The 15,480-nt window shown below is 33.6% G+C and overlaps 3 protein-coding genes across 3 annotated transcripts; 1 reads left to right on the top strand and 2 right to left on the bottom strand.

Moving 5' to 3' along the window:
- The first annotated feature begins 4,809 nt into the window (after positions 1-4,809).
- On the top strand, positions 4,810-8,072 carry LOC149886689 (uncharacterized). The gene is made up of 5 exons (XM_090091892.1): positions 4,810-5,243; positions 5,926-6,098; positions 6,438-6,856; positions 6,955-7,159; positions 7,393-8,072. Exons 1-4 carry the CDS (start codon positions 5,006-5,008, stop codon positions 7,139-7,141), a joined length of 1,017 nt encoding a protein of 338 aa, XP_089948018.1. The 5' UTR covers positions 4,810-5,005; the 3' UTR covers positions 7,142-7,159; positions 7,393-8,072.
- A 1,705-nt stretch (positions 8,073-9,777) lies between these two features.
- Positions 9,778-13,133, bottom strand: LOC149886688 (uncharacterized). Its single transcript, XM_090091410.1, has 3 exons — positions 13,067-13,133; positions 12,074-12,972; positions 9,778-11,955 (listed from the first exon to the last, which is right to left on the bottom strand). Exons 1-3 carry the CDS (start codon positions 13,131-13,133, stop codon positions 9,778-9,780), a joined length of 3,144 nt encoding a protein of 1,047 aa, XP_089947536.1.
- Positions 13,134-13,258: 125 nt separating this feature from the next.
- On the bottom strand, positions 13,259-15,175 carry LOC149886687 (uncharacterized). Its single transcript, XM_090091409.1, has one exon. It carries the CDS (start codon positions 15,173-15,175, stop codon positions 13,259-13,261), a length of 1,917 nt encoding a protein of 638 aa, XP_089947535.1.
- Positions 15,176-15,480: the final 305 nt, after the last annotated feature.

Here is a 15,480-nt window from a genome sequence, read left to right as displayed (position 1 = left end):
CATATAAATGATACATCATTCGTATATTATACATGCACATCATTTACGTACATATATAAGTGCCTAGTTCGTTTGCGATATTTTTTTGTTTAGTTATATTTTAATAACATCTAAATATAGAAAAACTAAACTAAGATTCTTAGTATAAATTCTTGATTCTGACATAATGACATTTTGAGAGAGTTTGGTGCTTCTTAGTCTAAAAAGCACCCAACTCTCTCAAAACGTCATGCACTCGAGTGCATGACGTTTTGAGAGAGTTCTGAGTAGTTAACTCTGTTAAAATGTTATTAGATGAGTATCTAGAATTTACACCTAAAAAAAGTTGAAGCAACAACCAGAAAAATATCATAATTACAGAAAAGATATATCTAAAATTAAAAAAAAAAATTACGGAAATCCTACAGTCAGAAGTTGAGAAATTGGATTTCAAATAAATAAACAAAATCACTAATTAGCAACAATTAAGCCTGAATGAAAATATAAATTTTAGTAAAAATAAGACTTTCTTTTCCATTTTTTATTGGTTTTATGATACAATTAAGATGTAAATTTATTGAATTAGGTCAAAAGTATGGTAAAATCAATCAGTTCTACAAATAACATAGAAAGCAATGGTTGCTATCTAAAATATAGTTCGTAGCTAAGAACCGCAACCGTTTTAAAAGCTCAAAATTTTTTTTCTATTAACTGGCGCATGCGTGCCTAAACATAGCGCTTTTTCCTAATATATAAACGACCGTGTATATAATAAGCTCGGACGAATTTTGAATTCGATTCGAAAAAATTCGACTAAATTCGGAAATAGGGGCCAAATTCGAATTCAAATTTTTTCAAATTTGAGATCTGAATTTGAATTCGATTTTTAATTTCGAATTCTAATTAATTGGATAAAAATTTGAAAACATTTGAAATTCAAATTTGAGTTTCGAATTTGATCAAATTTGGAATTGAATTTATAATTAAGTCAAAAAACACAGTTTTTTAAGCAGTTATAAAATAGTTCTAAGCACTGCAACAAAGTTAACCCTTAATGACCCCAGGTATCAGATCTGATACACAAATTTTAAACCACTGTATTTTTTAAATGGAAGCTTGTTTTTATCTGAAAACACCCATTGTTACAAATTTGAGAAGTGAGTTTTCGATTTTGTACAATTAGTACTTTTCATCCGGGTAGATTTTTCAGTTTATAAACATTTGAAAACGGCATTTGCGAGGAGTGGTTCACGTGGTGTTTACCAAGTGTTGTTTTTACTTCTATTTCATATTGGTTTTATAAATTTTTGTGCTGTTTTTTACTTTTTTTTTTTAGAATCAAGGTGCAGGAAAACTTTACAAACTATTTCATGCCTTTTGGTTATCAAATATGCATAACATTTGCTAATTGCATTTGTATGTATCAAATTTGATACAATTGCCGTTTAAGTATGAAAGCTTTTTCAAAAAAGTTCAAGTTTTTATTTTTATTCATTTAAAAAAAGTAAAAGAAAAAAGTTTTATTGTATATTTGTTTAGATGAATGAAAATAAAAAGATAACTGTCTCTGATATTTTAAACTATGTACTTGATGGAGAAAGTGATTTTGGGGAGAGTGATGAAAGTGACAATGAGTTTGATTTGGGAAATGATGAAGCCAATACTAATATTGAAGAAGTAAGTGAGAATGAATATGATTCAACAAGTGGTGATGAGCCATTAGCATGTATAGCATCAAGGCCAGTTGAGAATGCTAATGAGACACCTATTAACAAAAATAATACTACACCAACTACTTTTGTATGGAGAAGTAAGAACTTTGAACCCCTAGATGACGTAAACTTCAAGGAGCCTGGAATGACACCAACACCAGATATGGAAAAAACAACCTTTCAATATTTTAAATTGTTTGTTAGTGATGAGATGCTGAAAAACACCACAGAGCAAACAAATATTTATATTTTGCAATCAAAAGGTACAGAAAAAAGCATACTAAGAAAGGATATTGAGAAGTTTATTGGTGTATTTCTCAGGATGGGTTTGGTAAGGCTCCCAAGTCGAAGATCATATTGGGAAACATTTATGACCTATGATGGGGTTTCTTCAGTTATGGGAAGGAACAAATTTGAAATGATTCTTTAGAATATTCATTTTGTAAACAGTTTAGAAATAGCCGAGGAAGAAAAAGCAAATGACCGCATGTGGAAGTTACAAACATGGGTGAAAGAGCTTCGCCAAAACTTTCTGAGAGTTTCACCAGAAGAGTTTCACGCTGTTGATGAGATAATGGTTCCTTTTAAAGGGAAGTCCCTACCGCGTCAGTACTTGCCTAAAAAGTCACATAAGTGGGGGTTCAAGCTTTGGGGTCGTAGTGGCATTTCAGGCTTTTTGTATGACTTTGATATTAATCAAGGGAAGTTAAAAAGCATTTCTGTTACAAGTTTAGCTGTCAGTGCAGATGTAGTACTCAATTTGACTTCTTCACTGCCTGATAAACACAACTTCAATGATGTTTGAATAGTTTGATAGTCGAATTGAGGAAGCGTAATATTTATTTTGTAGGAACAATTAAAGGTTCAAGAATAAAGAAGACACTTCTTCATTCGTGAACCTCTAACCGTTGAGTGTAATTATTTATCTTTATTCCTTAAATTCCCTTGCCCTAAAATTTGAGTATCTACAATCATTTGAAATCTGCTTCAACTTAGGACGTTAAATAGGCTAGAACACTTAAGATAAAGTCAAAAAAATTAAAGTTGTTTAAAATATTAGTACAATTATGCCCGTTGTATCAGATTTGATACAACTCAAAAAAGTGCATTGACGTCGTTTTTATGACAAGGAAAATTTTTCCCACTTTTCTATAGCAAGAAGGATTATTTGTACCAAAAATCAGAATTTTTTGAGCATTTTATGCTGCTTTGGGCATTTAAGGGTTAAGCTTTACAATAAAATTCTAAAACATTACGATTCTATTTTTGCGCGCAAAACTATGCTTTTATTTGTTGGTATTGAAAAATTGAACATTTTCAAACAAAACAAACAATAGAATGTAACAATTAAAAACTCGGAGTTTAATGAAAAAAATGCGTGAATTCAAAGCGCATTCAAAACAATTCCCTTTACGCGTAAATAATGTCCAATGGAATTGTAATGTTGTAATCATTATTACATCTCCAAAGGGCAAATCGTATATAAATGTCCATAGGGAATTGTATATGTAGCAATCATTACAATATAAATAAAAATACTTATAATTTTAGTACTTCTTGAAAAAACTAGTTCATTTTTAAACCAAAAGTAAGCTAAAATCAAGTCAACATGGTTAAAAAAACTTACTAATTGTGGTCCTATTTTGAAAAAATCCAACCTCTCAACGAAAAAGACAAAAGTAATCCCAAGGTAATTTGTCAGATTAAAGTGCCCGCAGGAACAGGAGCCATTTGTGGAAAGGTTCTGTCTACACCTAACTCAAATACTAGCTCCCTGAGAACTCATATTAGATCTTTACATCCGGAACAGGCCAGAGCAGTTATTTCATTTGAGGTAGCATGGAATCAAAAAAGACTGGATGATACTAAGATGCTTGATAAGTTATACAACCAAGTTGAGAAGAAAACTTCTAACAAGACTGACCGATCTGGCCTTACAGATTCAAATCTCTCTAATTCCGGAACTGATGTTGATGCTTCACAAAGTAAGATAAAATTTTATTTTGACTAAATTCGATTTTAAAGTAAAATAGAAATTTTTACCAAATTTTATAATTTAAAATGAAATGATTTTGATTTTTCATTGTTAATATAAATCGTTATCAAATTTAATTATCTAATATACCCTTTTTTTTTTTTATCATTAAATCATTCAATTTAGGTCTCGTTCACCCCAACAATAGGCAAACCAGAAAGAAACATTTTCTGAAGTCTCCATTTCGTGGTAGGGCATCATTTGTCACAACCACATCACCATACTTTCAGAGGGTTGTCAAACACAATGTGAGGTCACCTGTCCAGCTGAAATTTGATTTGGCTGTGATGAAATATTTAACAGGTAGTAATCTTGCCTTCAACCATGTCAATGAGGCAGCATTTCAAAACTTTGTCAAATACTTGGATCCAAAGTTCCATGTGAAGTCCGCCAGAACTATGGTTAGAGCAAAACTTCCTCTTCTTAACCGATTGGTCAAGGAGGCAGTGACAAACAAGATTGTAACAGATCTAAAAGACAATGCCGTTGGAGTGGCTTTCACAACTGATTTGTGGTCATCAAAGTAAATCAATTTAAAAAAGTTATTCATCCATTAAAAACAGGATTTTGTTAATTTTTTTACCGGGGAGGGAACAACATTGGGTGGCCAGGGCTGAATTTACGCTAAGACGTCCTAGGTTAAATCAATTTTTGGCGCCCTAAAAAAAGTTTTGCAAAATGTTTTCGTCAAAATCAAAAAGTAAATTAAATTGATAATTTTCAGGAAATTTTTTGGGCTCCATAGAATCTAAATTTTTGCTATATTCTTCTTCATTATAATGTTTTTTGTTCGTCCGACATGATTTTTAACATTTTTTTAACTTTAATTATTTACTCTTTAATTTATTTAGAAATGTTTCAATTTACTAAATATGTAATAGCGATGAAAATGGTTTTATATAAATATATAATAGCAATGATTTTGTATATAAAATGAGAAATGACAACTTTTTGAAAGTCGTAGGGCCTAGGCCGCAGCGTAATCATACTATAGGTAAGTACCGGCCTTTTGATTAGCATAGAACGACCTGTTAGTAATAAAATTTGATATAAAGGAAAATTTGTTTTCTGGTTTAGAAACTTAGATCCATTCCTTGGTTTGACACTTCACTATATCTCAAAGAACTGGACCCTAGAGAAGCTTCTGGTGTATTATGGAAGTGCAGAGGGTAGACATACATCTCAAAATATTGCTGAACTTCTTGATAAGACAATTAGTGAGATTGTAGGCCTTCCATCAAATGTCCACAAGACCTGCACAAGTGATAATGCAGCTAATATGCTAGCAGCCATTCCAAAACTAACAAAGGAAATTCAGGAAGGCCTTGGGTGTATTGACCATATACTTAACCTTGTGTTGACTGAGTGTCTCAGCATCCCCGAAGTGAAGAATGCTGTTGATGCATTCAGGAAACTGTCATCTAGAACTTACAAAAGCAGCATTGATCAACAGAGGATCAAGAAAGAGTGTATCAGGATAAACAATCAATGTAAGGATGATTCAAACATTGAAACTGGTAATTAATTACTTTAAACTTTTCAATTTTCAATTGAAAAAGTTTTCAATTTTAAGTTTGGATTATACATTCATTATATGTATAATTTTATATTATGTATATATTATATATTATATGCATAGCAGCGGAGAGAAATTTCGGGCCCCGGGGGAGTTTTCTTAAGGGGCCCTCATTATGATCAATTACATACCCAGGACCAAAAGAAGCATGTTCTGGTCATTGAAAATGAAAAATAAAAGTTAATTAAATCTTTTAAAAGTTAAAATTATTTAAATATTTTAAAAATTATTTTAAAAAATTGTTTGTACACACGCGGGGCCCCGGGAATCTTCCCCGTCCACCCCTCCCCCCTCTCGGCGGCCATGATTATATGTTTATATTTATATTTAGTTATTATATACAAATTTGGTTATTACATGCCAAAGTAAGACTTTTGTTGTTGGCCCAGAGCTATTTCTAAAAAAGTCTATAAAAAAAAGCTCCGCTAAAAAGGTTTTAGTCCTTAAATGTACGGGGCTCCGAGCCTAATACCCCTAGCCCCCCCCCCCCCCTTAATCCATCGCTGATGTTATTGTATATTGTAAAGTATAAAACAATTAATTTCACGGTTTGAATGAAGTTGCGTTTGGTATAACCTAGTTTGACTAGTTTTAAACCAAATTTTTAACAATATTTCTTTAAGTTGAATTTGTCAAGATCATTGCACCTGTTGAAACCCGCTGGAATTCTAGCTTGATGATGATGCTATCCATTCTAAAGTTAAGGCCAGCTCTTGAGAGGATCAAAGAGGATTTTAGCAAAGCAACTAATCCCAAGTTGAGAGAAAAAATCCCTACATCAGAGGAATTTGAACAGGTGAATGAGATTTTTTTCCGAACTATTAAAATTTGTTATTCCCGATAATTCCGAATATTTCTTATATTAATTTGCTTTTTGCAGTTTTTTTTTAATTATTTAGTTATTGAATATCAGGTGCTATTTCACGGGGTAAGGAAGACTTTCTGGCCCAGGTCTGCATTAAAAGGGGACAAAATGTTTCTCCCTTAAATTCAGTCCCAAAATTTAGAACCCACATGTCACCAAGGGCCTCTAAATTTCAAAATTGCCGAAGCCGTTTTTAAGAAGAGTAGGGGCCTGGTTCGTATAAATTAGTTGAAAAATAATTATCAATAATTGTAATAATTTTTTATTCAGATTGCTGTTATAATTGGTCCACTCACCAAGATTGAAGAGATGTCTTTAATATTTTCTTCTGACAAAAAACCAACCATCTGCTATGTGGTATCAAGACTTTTTAATATCAATGGTTATCTAAATTTTCAACTCAATAAACCAACAATCAACGAGGAGACCAAAGTATTCTGCAAAACCTTACAGTCAAAGTTGGAAAAGAGATTTCCGGTTTGTGGGACCAAAAATAAGCTCTATGCTTATGGAGCAGTTCTCCACCCATTTTACAAAGGACTTACACTTGCAGAAAATAAAAGTCCAAATTACAGGGAAATGATTGAGCTGATGATCAAGGAGAATGAAGTTGAGCCAGTACATGACTTGAATCACGGATTTTTTGAGGAAGTTGATGAAGAAGACTACAGCATTGAAGTTAAGATTAGGTAATTGAAATTCAAATTTTAAATTAGAATATTTTTAGGTTTAAAAAAAAAATAGTATATACATATATCTTTTTTACTATAGTCATTATTGTTTTTAGGGCTAAAATGAGATCCTCTCAGTCTAGCCAGCCCACTCGGTCACTTTTTGAGGCAGCCATTAGCCCCATGCAGTTAGAAATGAACAGGTACCTCAACTTAACAGATCCTATTCCAGCCGATGTCGATGTACTACAATGGTGGAGAAGGCATCATTTGGAGTGTCCTCTTATTGCCAAGTGTGCCTGAAAATACCTTTGTATTCAGGTAAAAAAAACTATTTTAAAGATATTTTTTTTTATAAATAAAACTATGTTTTGAAATAGCTTTTTAGAAGGGGTAGGGACTCGCCAATTTCCAAAATTCGTAAAACCAAATTTTTGAACTTTCGTCACTAAAATTTAAATTTGAATTTCAGCCGTTTGAAAGTTTTTCCCAGTCTATTTTAATTTAATTTGTTTGAAAATTTGACACAATATTAAATTTATTTTACTTTTCAGACATCGTCTGCTAGCTCTGAGCGAGTGTTCTCATCAGGAGGTGCAGTTTTGACCTACAGAAGGACAAAGCTTGATGTTGAAAATGTCCACATGCTAGTTTACTGTAAGGACAACTTGCCAAAGGTTAGGATCTCCGCAAAGTTTTACGAGGATGAAGCAGAGGAGGATGCTGAAGAGGAACTTCTTCAGGAAGAAACAACTGAAGTCTTGGTTGAAGGTTCAACCAAAATTCATTTTATTAAGGAAAGGGGTAAAAGAAATAAAAGAAAGTTGGATGTCAGTCTTCAATGTAAGACTGGGTCTTCTTCAACCAGCCAAACTACAATATTTTCAAGCATAAGAGCTGGAACCTCTTCAAGCAATAGAGATGGAAATTCACCAACTAATAGCATGCAATTCATTGAAAGTGATTGATTTATCTAAAAATGTGGAAAATGTTCCTTTTTGTTCCTTTTGTCAAATGTATATCTAAAAATATTGTTAAAAATCAGGAATAACGTCTAGTGATCCCATATAAATATTATTTTCTCACTCGTTATTTCATAAATGCTTGAACTCAAAAAATTATTGTTTAAAGAGATTGTTGCGATAGAATGACGACCGATAATAAATAGTGGAGTATTGACCTTAAATTGCGCTTGTAAATATATTAAACATATAAAAGAAATTTTCTCCAGTCAACGAAACCTATTCTATATTCACCCCCATTCAGTTTTTCGATTTTAAAGGAAGTTTAACACCTATTTCAGCCTTTACAAATTCTTTAGGCGCATTTATGCCATTTCACACTTATGCCAATTTGCCTCTTTTCGCAATTGATTCTCACTTAAGCCAGTGTTTCCAAATTCCTTTGGGACACTTATGCCAGTTTACACTTATGCCAGTGTTTGCAAGTGCCTTGCCCATATGTAGATTCGCAGGTATAAAATTTATCTAACTGAGAGGCACTTATTCAGTCGCCTCTCAGTTAGATCTCCCCTACCCCCACCCTTGATGAGTCATAAAGCCCTGGTGATTTACCTAAAAAAAAAAAAAAGATTCGAGGATTTTCAATATTAAATTTGAAAAAATTTGAAAAACTAAAATTTGAATTTGACAAAATTTGAGTAATTTGAATTTGAATTTGAATTCCGAATTTGACTAAAAATCGAATTTGACAAATTTTGACCACTTCGAATTTGAGAACTCAAATTCGAAAAGTCGAAATTGAGACAAATTCGAATGAATTCGACCTAGCTTAGTATATAAGCTTCACAAATTTAAATTCGATAATTTTTTAAAAATTATTATTTTACGAAAACGATCACAGTCATTTCAAAAGATGAAACAAGCAAGAGAGAGGCGTCTTAAAAGAAAAAATTGTAGTTGCTGGTTTAAAACTGGCAGAACTGATTTATGATGGCATAATATAATAACTAGTGTAGCTCCCATTGATGTATGGAAATCAAATTTTAGGCTTTCACGGTTTCTTTTCATGAATTTGGTTTCAGAGTTGAGGCCTTATTTATCTCCTGACCCTTTTTCGCCTAACTCTAAAGCTCTATGAGCAGATAAAAAAGTAGCTATTACTTTATATTACTTTAAAGATACTGGATCTTTGGTAAATTATAAAAGCAAAACAACTAAAATTTTAAGTACACGGAAGTTGGCAGTTTTATTATTAAATTTATTATTTTACGCGCAAGCTTTCAAATTTAAAAAATGTAAAAATTTGTACGCATGCGTACAAATTTATATAAGAATTTAACCAGCCCGTTTGCCGAGATCTCGGCAAAAAACAGTGAGATCTCGCTATCCGGGTTAGCTCGTTTATTCATATAAACGCAAAGAAAAATTAAGTTTAAATATTGATAACGTCGATATCTCGGCAAACGGGCTGGCTCGGCAAACGAGCCAGCCCGCTTTCCATATAAACAGGCCCTTAGAGAAAAAAATTTAGTTATTTTATCTAACTAGATATCTAGTTAAAATAACAAAGTTATTTTCCACAAATGTTTCTTTTATATATACGAAATTTATCATTTCTTAAATTAGGACCTACTTAAAGCATAGGACTTTGTGATCCGAAGGTGATCAAGATTAATACCGATTGCGTATTATATTAAATTTTGAAGATCAACACCGCTTTTGTTACTTTTTAATCAACATGTTCTTAATAAATTTTTACTCTATTTATACAGTTTTGATCGGTTAAAAATAGCTAAATTATTTTTATCAATCTTCATAAATGGGCTATATATAGCACTTATGGTAAAGCACCCAAATATCACAACCACGCATAATTAAGATATGAATGTCCCATAATAAGTTACAAAAATAGCGTTAACGTAAATTTCTTCCGATCATTCTCCCCCTCTTTGATAGACTCCAGTCTATCAAACCTTTTCAATTATCGAACTCAAGAAGACACAATCTTGTAATTGGTCGTATAAATTCTTTTTCGCCAATTTTAACTTTTACAATTCTTACACGTCCATCTTTTCCTTCAAATACTTCTGTAATTCTACCGAGCGGCCAATGTCCTCTGGCTGTATCCGGAGAAATGACTAATACAATATCATCTATTTTCATTTTTCGGCTTTCTTGATTCCATTTATACCGCTTTGATAAAGAGGGAAGCCATTCTCGCAACCATCTTTTCCAAAAGTGACGTAATAATTCTTGTACTCGACGCCAACGTGTTTTAGGATGATAATTTTTTGATTGACTTGAGTCGGGAGCGAATTGTCCTCCCACTTGTCCAGTTAAAAAATGATAAGGAGTCAATGGAACATCATCTTTTATATCAGCACTCTGATACGTTAATGGGCGGGAGTGCAATAAACTCTTAGCACCTGTAAAGGCCGTATGGAGTTCTTCATCAGTAATATCGGCCTTTTCAAGTATTCCAGATACTGCACGTTTTGCAGCCTTGATCATTATTTCGAACACACCACCAAGATGAGGTCCTAGTGGAGCGTTAAAGTACCACTTGATTCCTTTATCAGCTGTAGAGTTGGTAATTTTATTCTTATCTAAGCTATTGACAAGTTCTTTTAGTTCACGAGATCCACCAACAAAATTTGTTCCATTGTCCGTCAAAACTTCCAGTTGTAACCCTCTTCTATTCACCATTCGAAAAAAGGCATTGAGGAATGAATTTGTATCTAAATTATAAGCTATCTTGAGGTGTACTGCTCGTGATAGTAAACAGGTAAACAAGCATAAGTATCTTTTTTGTCGTGTCCTCCCTCTACCTTGCATTGTTAGAAATGGCCCAGCAAAATCAATGCCAATCCGAGCAAACGCACGTAGTGGTTCCTTTAAGCGAATTGCTGGCAGAGGAGCCATAAGTTGTTGAGCAGGTTTACATTTTCTTCTTCTACATTTGTTGCATTTTGCTTCTGCATCGCGGATTTCTTCTCGTCCTCGTAAAATCCAATATCGTTCTGATAATTTTGTGAGTAACTGATTTGTTCCCATAACATGATTTCCTTCTTCATGGTAATGTTTAACAATCAATTTTGTAACCGCATGACCTCTCGGCAAAATGATTGGATGCTTAACATCGTAAGGCAAGTAGTAAGCATTTTGTAATCGACTACAAGAGCGTAATAAGCCATCTTCATCAATTTGTGGATTTAAAGATATAATTTTGCTTGATACTGATATTGTTTTTCCTTTTTTAAGGTTGTTATATTCTTCTTTGAAGCTTTCCTGTTGAGCTTTAACAATAATTTCCTTTTCGCTTTCATGATATTCATCAGCTGTTATATCACCTATCGTACGCAAATCAATTTTACATCGACAGTTATTTATAAATCGATACATCCATCCGTTAACTCTAACAAGTCTTTTCCAACATGAGAATTGATTTATATCAAGCAATTGATTTACTACTTCGGAAGATAATGCGAAATTCATTAACACAGCGTTTTTCTTTACTTCAATTGAAGCTTCTTGTGTGATTTCAACGTGATTCTGAGGCCATTTTTCCTCTAAAGAATTCAGAAAACTTGGTCCATGCCACCATACATTATTGTTTTTTAACTCATTCACCGATGTTGCTCGAGATAATAAATCGGCTATATTAGTTTTTGTAGGTATGTACCTCCATTGTTTTAGTTCAGTCTTTGATTGAATGAGTCCGACACGATTAGCAACAAATGGTTTCAACTTTCGACTGTGATTCCTTATCCACCATAAAACTTTAAGACTATCACACCATATAGTTACGTCTTTAATTTCAAGCTTCAAGGCCTTAACAATCTTCTCAGCAAGTCGTAAACCGAGAACAGCTCCAAGTAACTCCAGTCTTGGTATACTGATAGATTGCAATGGACTTACTCGGGCCTTTGACATTATGACTACACAGGTCACTTCTCCTGTGTCATACAAACATTGTTGATAAGCAACAACACCGTATGCTTTACAAGACGCATCCGTAAAAACGTGTATGGATCGGTTTACAACTGTTGAAGTCGTTTGTAAACATCTAGGAATGTTTATCATAGAAAGATCTTTTAGTTCTTGAAACCATTGATCTACATTTTTCGAAATCCAATCCGGAATTCGATCATCCCACTCAATTCCGTCAATCCATAACTCTTGCATAACTATTTTTATTCGAACGATGTATGGTGATAAAAAACCCAATGGATCGAATTGCCATTTTTTTTAACAAAAATCTTTTAGTATATACCGCATTTTCTTCTGTAGCGACGGAATGAAAAGTAAATAAATCAGGTTTTGCTTCCCAGACAACTCCAAGCGTTTTCATTGCAGGTAATTCTCCAGAATCTAAATTTATATGTTCTGCACGATCATTTTCGGGTGTTACTTTAAGAACTTTGACAGAGTTTGAAAGCCATTTTCGTGCAAACATTCCGGCTGAACTCCATAGTAACGTGAGTTCTTTGTACAATTGAATTCCTTCTTTTTCATCAACAACAGAAATTATTGTATCGTCCATGTAAGTTGCTTCAAGAACAGCTTCAGAAGCTAAAGGAAATGTTTGTGCATACTTTCTTGCGTGTTCTTGTGTTACAAATTGAGCCATGAAAGGCGCTGAGTTGATCCCAAAAACCAGTCGATTAAACTGAAACACATCAGGCTCAGCAGTTGGATCCAAATTTCTCCATAGAATTCGTTGGTACCTTCGATCATCTTTATGTATTCCGATTCGTAAATACATTTCGGCTATATCGCAAGCTAAAGCGACTGGATATTTTCGAAATCGAAGTAAAACTGTTACAAGATCTTGTTGAAGTTTTGGTCCTTGATAGATAAAGTCGTTAATGGATTTGCCATTGTATTTTGCAGATCCATCGAACACTATTCTGACTTTTGTGGTTGATTTTTCGGGACGGAGAATTGGAAAATGTGGTAAGTACCAACCATCTCCTAGATTCTTTTTATCGATTTTCTCCAAGTATCCCTTTTCTAGATACTGCTTAATAATTTTGCTATACTCATCTCCGAGACTTTGGTTTTTCATTAGACGTTTTTCCGTGTTTTGTAGTCTGTTTAACGCCATTGTATAATTATCATCCAGCTGTCTATTTTCTTTCCATGGCAATTTTAGCTCATATCTTCTGTTTTCTGTTTTCTGTTTTCAGCGAACTTGTTACAATATTAAGGGCGGTAGTTTCTTCTGGGCTTGTTATTATTTTTTTAAATTGCATCTCTTCCTCACCTTCAATTGCCCATAACTTTTTAATGGTGTCATTCGCATCTTCTATTTCCTTTGCCTTTGGTATCATTTTCGTAAAGTGTGTTTGAAGGGATCCTCCAGTGCCGTCAATGCATGTCCATCCAAGCGGTGTTAGCCGGGCCACTGGTTCATTAAATTCTCCTCTTACTTCCTTAATTGCACGATGCAACTCAGCTAGTCCACACCAATTAGAATGTCAATTTTTGGTTTGCGTCCAATATTTGGGAACTCGATGTTTCTCAGATGTCTCCAATTATTTGACATTTTTCTCCAATTAACGGCTTTTAAGTTTCCAGTTACATTATTTACTGTAAAGGCTTCCACTGTTATAATTGTTTTTCCATTCAATGATTCCAGCTGGAATTCCACCGGCATCGTTTCGAATGAATCAACTTTTCCATTTATCATGTTTACAGTTACTTTTTCTGTTTTACCCTGCAGTGACAACTCAGCCGCCACATCAGAATTCAGATACGTTTTTGTACTTCCATCGTCAAGCAATGCGTTAACTACAACTCTTTTATTTCCATTACGAAGAATAACCGGCACCGTTCGAAGCGATATACAGTTAATGACGTGTTTTGAATGTAGTTGGATGTTTGATATATGAGAGTTTTCAATTACCATATTCTTGGGTTCTTCAGAAATTCTCTCATTTTGACGTTTCTTTTTGTGAAGCAAGCGATTGTGAGTATCTGTACAGCCGTCAATCCCATAAATTCTTGTATTCCTGCATTCCTTTGACAAATGATTAGAGTTTAAGCATCTGAAGCAGAGTTTACATTTCTTGGCTGTTTCCCATCTTTCTTCAACAACTTGATTTTTAAATGTTGGACACTCCCATGTTTTATGATCGTTTTTGCAAGCAGCACATTTTTTTATCCAATTTGTTTTCTTTTTTCGTTCATTGTTTGTAAAGTATGAATTTCCTTCAGACGGTTTGCTACCAGTGCCTTTTTTTAAGCCATGAAGAGTCTCTGTTGCTGCCATTTGAAAATCCGCTTCTTCAACAATAAACTTTTTTAGAGTTTCAACATTTTCGTTTAATCTGTATTCATGTACCCAACGTTTATATCTTATTAACATCATCTCTGGAACCTTTTTTTGCAGTTGGTGGTATAATGTTCCGTTACCAAGTTCTTCAGTTCTATTAGCTTCTTTTAAGTTTATTACTGCCACATCCAACAAGTCGGCGAATTTTTCCAAATCTCTTGGTTGGTTTTCCCTCATAGGTTTGAAGTTGTTCAATTCATCCAAATACATGAGGACCTTTCTCCTCGTTCCGCCATATTTTCTTTCAAGTCTTTCTTTCGCAGCTTCATAGGCAAACGATGAATGCCCAAGTCCTTCTATTGCTTTTAATGCGTCGCCACCTAAATATTGACATAACTGAAGTAATTTATATTCAGCTGTCGCTGGAGCTTGATCGATACATGCGTTGAATGAAGCTTTCCAATTTTCGTAGCTCTTTTTATCTCCATTAAATATTGGTATAGAAACGCGTTTTAGTTGTTTCCATAAATCCTGTCCAATTTTTGCAGTCTTTTCATCTAAATTATTTGTTGTACGCAAACGGCTATGAGTCGATTTGATTGATTCATATTCGCTATTATCTTTTTCTTCGTCCTTTAATTTTCGAATACTCGACCATTGATCACGTTGCTGCTTTTCCATGGTCAGCATAGGTTTTCGATCCATCCTTTGGTCAAAATTAGATCTTTCACTTCCGTTGCACAGTATCCATCTATTTACATGTTCCATCGCTTCCGTGAATTCGCCATTTATTCTTTCAATTTCTTGATTGAGTTTTTCTAAATTTTCTTTTGACTCCAGAAACTCGTACTTGTTTGATAAATCAACCATCACCTCGAGAACTTCGTTTTGTGTCTTTGTTAACTGATGAGTTAAATCGCGTAACTCGTTTTTACATGTCGGATCGTCGTCTCCAAGAAGCTGAATAATTTGATGTTTAATTTGCGTAAACGAAGAGTTTAAAATCGTTTTCTTCCTGTTTAATGCTGATACTTCACTTTGGACGATTAGTTGATCTTCCATTTGATTCGTTAATTTCTGATTTCTTCTTTTTATCATTCTTCCGTTGTGAAGAAAACTACCCTCTGCTACCAACTTTGATCCGAAGGTGATCAAGATTAATACCGATTGCGTATTATATTAAATTTTGAAGATCAACACCGCTTTTGTTACTTTTTAATCAACATGTTCTTAATAAATTTTTACTCTATTTATACAGTTTTAAAAATAGCTAAATTATTTTTATCAATCTTCATAAATGGGCTATATATAGCACTTATGGTAAAGCACCCAAATACCACAACCACGCATAATTAAGATCGGAATGTCCCATAATAAGTTACAAAAATAGAGTTAACGTAAAT

Source organism: Hydra viridissima, unplaced genomic scaffold (genome assembly GCF_058129835.1).
Source record: "Hydra viridissima isolate aposymbiotic clone 2 unplaced genomic scaffold, HvirCarnegie_v1 scaffold_6, whole genome shotgun sequence".
In the NCBI taxonomy this organism is placed as follows: Eukaryota; Metazoa; Cnidaria; class Hydrozoa; order Anthoathecata; family Hydridae; genus Hydra; species Hydra viridissima.
The sequence above is the reverse complement of the archived record's forward strand: the minus strand, read 5'-3'. Positions and strand labels throughout refer to the sequence as shown.